We start from the raw sequence: 8495 nt of genomic DNA on the forward strand, positions 1-8495 counted from the left end.
GGGGGTGCTGTGGGCTGGCTGGGGGGAGGGCCCTGGCCTCCCCAGCAGTGGTCCCAGGCTGTGCTATCTGGCTGGAGGTGAAGCGCATGGGGAGGGCAGGCCAGGTACCAAGCAGGAGGGCTGCGGGCAGGGACATGAGGCTCCCGACCCGCCTGGCAGTGCTAGCAGAAGGGCGTCTCCATCAGCCCACGAGCCGCCCATGGTGAGGGCTTACCGAGAGCTGGCAGCAGGGCAGGGCCCGAGCCATGGGGCTGCCTGGGCCGGTGGAGTAGGCTGCCGGTGCATGACTCATCCCTGGGCTCACCCCTCAGCACCCCCCAACTGCCCTGATCTAGGGCCGGGGCTGGTAGTTGTGTGCTCACTCCCTGCACAAGGGCCTGAGCCCTGAACTGTTATTAGCTTTGTAGCGGGGCGGCCTGGCTCCCCGGCGCCCCTGGAAGGGACGAGCCCCACCCCGGAACTACTACAGGGACATACCGCTACTTCTGGGCGCTGCGTGAAGCCACGGCAGGCAGGGACCTGCCTTAGCCCCGCTGTGCCGCCAAGTGGACTGTTAACGGCCTGGTCAGCGGTGCTGCCCGGAGCCGCCAGGGTCCCTTTTCGACCAGGCCTTCCTGTCGAAAACTGGACACCTGGCAACCGTAGTGCCAGCCACTAGACCCTGCCCTCCCCCTGCTGCTGTGTCGGGCCCCAGATCACTCCTGCAGATTGCACGTAAAACAGAGGTTTATTAGCCAACTGCAAACCCCAACCCTAACTTTGGTCCCTGTCCCCCATGTCCCCAGCACGCTCCGCACCGGCCCCCTCTCTGCTGCCTCCCTGTCCCCACAGGGCTCTCCTCCTCTCCAGGCTGCGCTGCCAGGCGTACAGGCCATGCCGTAGGCCCAGCTTTTCTCAAGGATGAGCCCGATGACGACCATCCGCTCGTCCAGCTGGTTTGAGATGAAGGCTGCTGCCGTGCACGCGTCCAGGACGACGCAGCTCTGCCCCCACCCAGCCCCCTGCTGCCGTGGGTCTGCCGCCTTGAGAGACGCGACTCCTTCGCCTCCTTCTCCCCTGGTCACCCTGCCCCTCCGCCTGTCTCCTCGCCTGGCACTGGGGGAGGCCGCCCCAGATCCCTGGGGAGCCCCATTCCCGGGCAGCCCCCTGGTCCGAGCGGCTGCGGCTGGCTCCTTTCTCCCAGCACCGTCCATCTTCTCCCCGCCGCAACACAGCTGGCATCTCGTGACCAGTGCCCGCATGTGGACTTCACCATTGAAGGTTACGCTCTTGGGGGACGGGGCGAGTTTCCGAGGGGGCGGGGGGGCTCCGCGCGGTGCAGCCACCGACCCGTCGACCCGTCCTCTCTTCCCCACCGATGCCCTGGAGGTGACGCGTTTGAGGAAGGCCAGCATGAGTCCCCTGAAGGCGGGGCCCTTCCCCTTGCAGGGGACGGACGGTGACTCGGCCCCTCTCCCTGGAGGTGGACAGGGCAGGGGGCTGAGTCCCTCCTCACCGGCGGTGAAGAGGCTGCGGCACGTCTCACACAGGTACTGGGTTGCCAGGCTCTGGGACTCTCTGGTCAGTCTCTGGCCCAAGGAGCCAGCGGTCGGGAATCCCGGCTCTCCTGTGCCCGCGGGGAGGGCTCTTTCTCCCAGCTGGCTTTTCCGGCCCCTCCTATGCTGCAGCCGCATGTTCATTTCCCGCCCGTGTTCCTGGGCAGCGGCTCTCAGCCGCTCAGCCGCCATGTGGGCACAGACGGCCTGGGAGCGTATGACACAGGGCGGCAGGAGGAAGGAAGCCGGAGTCTTCTGCGCCAGCCAGTCCAGCCGGTGTGCTGCGGCCCCCGGAGGAGCACGATGCACCCCTGCCAGCCTGGGCTCCTCGGGCGCTGGGCGAGAGGCTGCGCGAGCGCTTTCTCCCGCAGAGGCCCTGGACTCGCTGCCCTCCAGAGACGACGGAGAGGAGGCAGACGGTTCATCTTTCGCCGCGCTGGGAGCTGCCGCGTCTCCGAGGAGAGTTACTGACCCCCTTACACAGAGACGCTGTGTCTGCCCCACAGGAGAGCTGGCCCCCCGAGAGCGGGCGCCGTCCCGCCCCTCTAGCTGGCAGCACGGGCAGTCTGAGCATGTGCAATGGTCCATGTCCAGGTGGCCCAGGATTTCCAGAGACAGAGGCTGCTTCCCCCCTGGGCCATGGTGGCTGCAGCTCTGGGCCATTCTCCTGAAGCTGGATTCCGGCTCCCGCGAGATCCTCTTCTCACTCCAAAGGGCTGTCTCCACGGACGAGCTCCGGGAGCGCCTGCCGGTCCCCGCCAGCCACGGAGCTCCTTCGCCATCGTGTGTCCTCCACCGCCCGGGCCTTTCCTCAGAGCTCTGCTCTCTCTGCTGTGGGGCAGGCTCATGGGCCACCGGGCGCAAGGCCTGTCTCTGGGACTCCTGGGCCCTGTGGGAAATTCCCAGCACCTTCTTCCCGGGAAAGTCCAGGGTGGATTTCAGCTCTGCCTTGTCCTCCGGGAAGCGGCGTGGGGAGTCGGGGGGCCCTTCCCCATCACGCGTCTGGGAGGTCTCCTGGCTTCTCCTGCTGCTGCTCCCCAGGGCGTGTTGGGGCACTGCCTTGGGGCAGCTGGCTTTGCCCTCCTTTACCCCCATTTCGTGCCAGTGCTGGGAGCGGTGGGTGAGGGGCTCCCCGGGGCCTGGCTGGAGCTCTCCCGATTGCCCCGTGGAGAGGGCTGTAGGACCTTGGGGGGGTGTATGGCAGACATGGAGCGGGGGCTGGGTTTGGCCTCTGGGCTCTGCTCCTGCTGGGGCAGGCGGCAGGAACATCCGTAAGGACTCCAGGATCCTCTGGGGCAAGCCCCATCTCCGCTCCAGGGCCAGTTTCCTCACGTGCGACTCCAGGCGCTCCCTGGTTTCCGCGCGCAGGAAGACCAGGCTGCCCGTGGCGACGCTCTCTCTGGCTGGGGCCTGGCCCCGCCTCGGGGGCCCCCTCGCAGGTGGCAGGGGTGTGAACGCGCCCAGCGATCTCTGCACCACGCGCGGTAAACCCCACTCGCGCTGGAGCTTCTGCCTCAGGATGTGGCGCTCCAGACGGTCCCTGGCCTCGGCTGTGACCAGAGGCGGCCCCGGGTGGGGCACCAGCAGCTCAACTGTGCCGGCTTCTGTCAGGGGAACCGGCTCCTCGTAGCCCTTCCGCTCCGGCTCCTCGGCCCCCACGCGTCCAGCCAGGCCCATCTGTGTCCAGGCCCTCCCCGCTGCGCTCCCCAGCGGCACAGCCGGAGCCTTCGGCATCATCCTCCGCAGAGACGCCGCCTGCGGCGTGGGCAGCCCCCAGAAATGCACCAGCTGCTTGTGTCTCACGTTCATGTCCAGCGTAGCCGTAGCCGTGGGCGGCAGGCAGAGCAGGGAGCCGGCCCTGGGCTTGGGGGGCTTCTGGCCTGCACAGATCAGCCTGGGGAGGTGTATCCTCTCCCCCTCCCTGGCCACTCTCTGGGATCTCTCCACCAGGGCAGGCCTCACCCCCACCCTGATCTCTAGGCACTTCCTCACGAGGTGCCATTGGAGCTTGTCCCTCCGCTCAGCAGCAAGGCCATGGGTTCTGCTGTCTCCTGCCAAGCGGCTCCCTGCGGGGACATCTGGCTGACTGGGCCCCAGCCGGCTTTGCCCGACGCCCCTTTCCCCACCGGCCCCACGAAGCTGCGGGCCTGCCGGCGGGGCAAAAGCAGCAAACAGCCTCAAGGATTCCTGGATCCTGCTGGGCATCCCCCATCTCTGCAGATGCACCATCCTTTGCAGATGTCGCTCCAGCTCCGCCCTGAAGCCAACGCTCAGGAAGGGCAGGGCCTGTGGCACTGTCACCACCCTGCCTGCCCCTGAGGGTCTGCGTGCGGTGAGTTTCGGTGCTGGGGGCATGAAGATCTTCAGAGCTCTCTGCAGGGTGCAGGACAGCCCCAGGGCTTGCTGCAGCCTCTTCACCTGGACGTGCCGCTCGAGAATCGCCCTGACGTCGCTCTGGAGGAAGGGGGTCTCCGCTTCGGCCAATTCGATCCTGCTGGGCACACGCAGGGCTCCAGGGCTGCCCCGCGCTGGGGATCTCCCAGCCAGAGACGTCAGAGCTCCCCCCGCGGCCCTGGGCACTGCGCTCTCTCGGTCTTGTTGCCATTTGACCTCCCGCCCTGACATCCTGGCCCCACCGGGGGACTTGGCCAGAAACGGCATCCAATCGGGGTGATGCGCCTGCCTCTGGTGAGCGGCCTGAGGACTCCTTGCTCTGCCTCTGCGCAGGAAACTCCCTCCCCAGCCATGTTCCCCTTGGCTTGGAAGGAAGGGCTCCTGCACGGCAGGAGAGGGGCCGGGGTACTCCTCGTGCCTGGGAAGAAACGTTGCGTGCTGGCTCGATCCAGTTCTCAGCTCCCAAGCGAGTAGGGGCGGCTCGTGCTGAAGAGAAGAGGAGCTCTGAGCTAGCCCCCAGCTGCGCAGGAACAGCTCCTGTTGGCCGGACAAGGAGCTCTGGGCCTGCTCTTTCCCACGCAGGAGAGTCTCGTGCCAGAGAGCGGAGCAGCAGACACATTCCTCCTGCTCCCTGGAGGAGCCTTGGGCCTCCTGTGGGTGGGGCAGCCCCTCCTCATGCTGCCCTGGCGGGCGGCACTCTGTTTGCCGGCTGCCTGCCTGGCGGATGGAGCGGTGCCCGGGGGCTCGGCGAGCAGGGCTTGGGGGGTCCCGGCCCAGCCGCTCACGCGGCTGCTTCCCCTGCTGCTTCTTTGCACCTAGAACAGAACAGCAGAGAGGGCTTCTGAGGAGAGACGGGGCCTGAACGTAGCGGGGGCCACGGGCACCCGAACCGTGACCCCGCCCACCCGTACCACCCCAACCCCGAATCCCCACTCCCGCCCTGCTCCTAACCCCGAGGCCCTGCCCCATGCCCACCCTCCTGTGACCCATTCCCCCCGAGGCCTCACCCCCACACCAAGCCCCGCTCCTCTGCCCCTGCTTCCCTCCAAGACCCTTCTTCTCTGCACCCCCGGCCTCCCGTTGCTCGCCCTTACAGCCAGTCAAAAGTCAGAGGGCATGGCCCCCCGGCCCCCTCATTCCAGTGCCCTGGCCCCAGGCCGCTCTGCGCTGCTGGTCCAGGACCTCGCACGCTGAGCTTGTGAGAGCCCGGGGCCCGATGAAACACTCCGCCAGCACCATGCCGGGCCCCCTCTCACACACTGCCAGGGCTGTGAACCTGGCCAGGGTGAAGACCCAGCACCCCGATCCAAGCCAGAGCAGACGGGGTGAAAGAAAGACAAGATCTGCTGGGCAGTGGGCAGTGCCTCCTGCGGGCAAAGCTGCCCTGTTCTGGAGAGTCCTGGGAAGGGCAGGTAGCCCCCCCCCCCCCCCCCCCCGATGCTCACCATTAGCCTGCACAAAGCCCTGGAGGACAAGGGGACAATCTGCCAGAGGGGACAGACAATCGGGCGTTTGCCTCCATCGCGGCAAAGCCCCCAGACGACGGTTCGTTAGCACCACGTCAGCTTATCCCGGCTCCAGTCAGCACCTTGGCTCCCGCTCCCATCCCCAGGGGCAGGCCAAGCCGGGGGGGCCTCGTGTGGGACCCCTGGGCCAGGGTGGAGGGCTTGGGAGAGGCCCTGGATTCTGAGCCCGGGAGCCAGCAGGGAGCGTGTGGCAGGGCCTTACCTTCTCCCTCGCCCTCCGTCCCCCTCCGCCGGAGCCTGCTGACCCGAAGAGCCTGCGGGAGCCAAGGAAGCGGCAGAGTTACGTGGTACCCAGACTGAGGCCGTGCAGTGCCAGCCTCCCACCCAGCCCAGCCCAGCCTGGTGCCAGGGGTTCCCGCGCTTCCCTCTGTCACGGAGTCCCCGGGCGATGCTCTGGGACTGCTCCCCACAAAGCCAGTCAGGACTTTGGGGAGGCTCCTCTCCCTCGGAGCAGACCGTCTTCAGGGAAGGAGCTCACACGGCTTCACCTCCTGGGTCTCTCCTGGGAGCATTCAGCATATGTCCCTCCGTGCGCTTCCCACAGCGAGTCCGCCCTGGCGGGGTCCTGGGGAAGCCAGAGGGTCCTTCACCCCCCACTCCGCAGTCAGACGTGACTCTCAGCCAGCCAGTAACACAGAGGTTTATTAGACGACAGGAACACGGTCTAAAACAGAGCTTGTAGGTCCAGCGGCGAACGTGACCCCTCAGCCGGGTCCATTATGGGGTTCAGAGAGCCAGACACCCACGTCTGCCCTCACTCCCCATCCCCAACTAGCTCCAACTGAAATCCCCCTGCAGCCCCTCCTTCTCTGGGCTTTGTCTCTTCCCCCCTCCCAGGAGGTCACCTGATCTCTTTGTTCACCTTTAGCTATTTCCTTGCAGGGGGGGAAGGGGCCCTGGCCATTTGTTGCCAGAGAGACAGCGTGTCAGTGATTTATGCACACTGGCCTTTCCCCACCACCTAGAGACTTAAGAAATGCATAGGGGAAACTGAGGCACACACACAGTATTCAGAGGAAACATTAAGAACAGTCCCCCTTCGTCACATCCTCCACCTCCTGCCTGGAGCCGAAACGGCATCAGCTGCAGAGTAACCCAGGGGGAGGGGCAGCAGGTTCCTCCTTCGCTGTCCGTGGGCCCTGGGCCTGACCCTTGCGGGGGGTGATTCCTGCCCCCGGTGTTCTGAGTCGAATGGGGACCAGGCCCTTGGGCTTCGCAATGTGCTCTGACTTCCTCTTCCCTCCCCGGCTCGCCTGGTTCCCACCTGCGACCCAGCTCCCCAACTGATCTGGGATGGAGGCAGGACTCTGCCCGCCCGAGGCAGGATCCCCAACGTACCACAGCCAACGGCTGTCCAAAGATCTGTCCCGGCTTCCCCCTTCCTCCCCCTACCCCCCCTTGCCTGCCCTCTCCCTGGCCGGCTGGGAGGCCAGGGACCCAGGAAAGCTTGTGGCTTTGGGAGGGAGCTGGGAGGGTTTGTTGGTCAGCTTCCCCGCGCGTAAGGGAATAACTGGCCAGAGCCGGCTCAGTGCCGGGGTGCCAGGGAACCAGGAGGGAGAGCCCTGGCATTTCTAGCACTAGCTGGGGTGGTCGGGGCAGTAAGGAACAACCCATGAATGGAGCCAGGAGCTCGGTCTGTGGCCCTGTCTCTCTCTGTGGATGTGTCCTGCCAGCCCAATGGGGCCTGGTCAGAACAGGGGCCCTCGGGCGCTCCCACCCTCCCTCCCTTCCATGGGGCTGTGCCCAGGTGTGACGAACTGGGCCTGTTCTCACTGTGGTCTGTGAATGCTGACAGGGGAGTGGGGCTGGGATAGTCTGCATTGGAGGATGGGATCTGCCCGAGGGCGCATATCTGAGTGTGTAACATGAGAACCCAGGAAGGGGTTGAAGGCCAGGTGACACCTTGGCCCGGGAAACTGAACAAAGGCTGTGGGTGGGGTCGCTGAGGGCAGAGTGTGGGAAGCAGGCTGGAGAGATGGCTGGGAGGCAGAGATGGCTCTGACCTCCCAAGGGGGGCTGGGCTGGGATGCCCGGGGACCCCAAGATGGACCTAACTGAGGGGGTCCCTGTTGTCTGTGCCTGCAAGACCTGTCTTGGACTGTATTCCTGTCATCCAAATAAACCTTCTGCTTTATTGGCTGGCTGAGAGTCGCAGTGAATCGCAGGAAGCCGGGGGTGCAGGGCCCTGAGTTCCCCAATACTCCGTGACAACTGGTGGCAGCGGTGGGATCTACTGCACCCCGTGGACGGCGCTTCCTGCAGTAAGTGACTGGGGAGCAGTAAAACGAAGGGGGATTGACGGGGACCAGGCGTGCTGAAGAGTGAGAGAGAGACGGTTATTACCCCTGGGAGTGTGTGACCAGCGAGAAGGACTTTTGCAGTAACAGGGTCCCCCGGGGGGATCGCAGCGAGTGGTCCCAGGGGCGGAGGAGTCTGCAGCTCGACCCTGGCAGAGAGGTGGTGACCTCGAGAAGGGCTGGCACACTAGGGGGCCCCCTGGGAACTGTGGGGAGCTGTGAGCACACAGGCCGGTGAGTGGCCAGCAGGAAGATGTATGCCAAGCGGCTTAAGAGCGACCTGGTGGAGCTGTGCAAGCAGAGGCAGCTGCGCATTGGGAGGCTCACCAAAGAACAGCTCATTGCCCGGCTGGAGGCGGAAGATCGCGCGAATGAACTGATCCCTGTGTCTCAGGGAAGCAGCCTGGCAAATGCAGCGCAGGCACCAGTGTCTGTCCCAGCTGGGAGTGGTCAGCCGGCTGCTGAGGGCTTCCCGAGACCCCTCCTTCCTATGCCTAGGGGAAGGGTGGGGAGGAGCCCAGCAAATACCGAAGGCGCCGTGACCCTCCCGGCCAGCAGGGGACCCTCCCGGCCACGTTCGGCATCCGTGGAGCGGAATTGGCTGGAATGGGAGAAAGAGCTAAAACTGAGAGAGCTGGAGGATCGTGAACGACAGAGACAGCATGAACGGGAGGAGAATGAGAGACAGCGTCAGCATGACCTGGAACTGGCGAGACTGAAGGGCAGCGAACCCCCGGCTGCGG

General features: G+C 65.6%; 1 protein-coding gene across 1 annotated transcript; it reads right to left on the reverse strand.

Moving 5' to 3' along the window:
* Positions 1-365: 365 nt before the first annotated feature.
* On the reverse strand, positions 366-6202 carry LOC122174791 (uncharacterized). Its single transcript, XM_042861479.2, has 2 exons — positions 5658-6202; positions 366-4744 (listed from the first exon to the last, which is right to left on the reverse strand). The coding sequence occupies exon 2, from the start codon at positions 4194-4196 to the stop codon at positions 696-698; it is 3501 nt and encodes a 1166-aa protein (XP_042717413.2). The 5' UTR covers positions 4197-4744; positions 5658-6202; the 3' UTR covers positions 366-695.
* Between the last annotated feature and the right edge of the window lie 2293 nt (positions 6203-8495).

The sequence above is a fragment of the Chrysemys picta genome, chromosome 3 (assembly GCF_011386835.1).
Source record: "Chrysemys picta bellii isolate R12L10 chromosome 3, ASM1138683v2, whole genome shotgun sequence".
Classification (NCBI taxonomy): domain Eukaryota; kingdom Metazoa; phylum Chordata; order Testudines; family Emydidae; genus Chrysemys; species Chrysemys picta.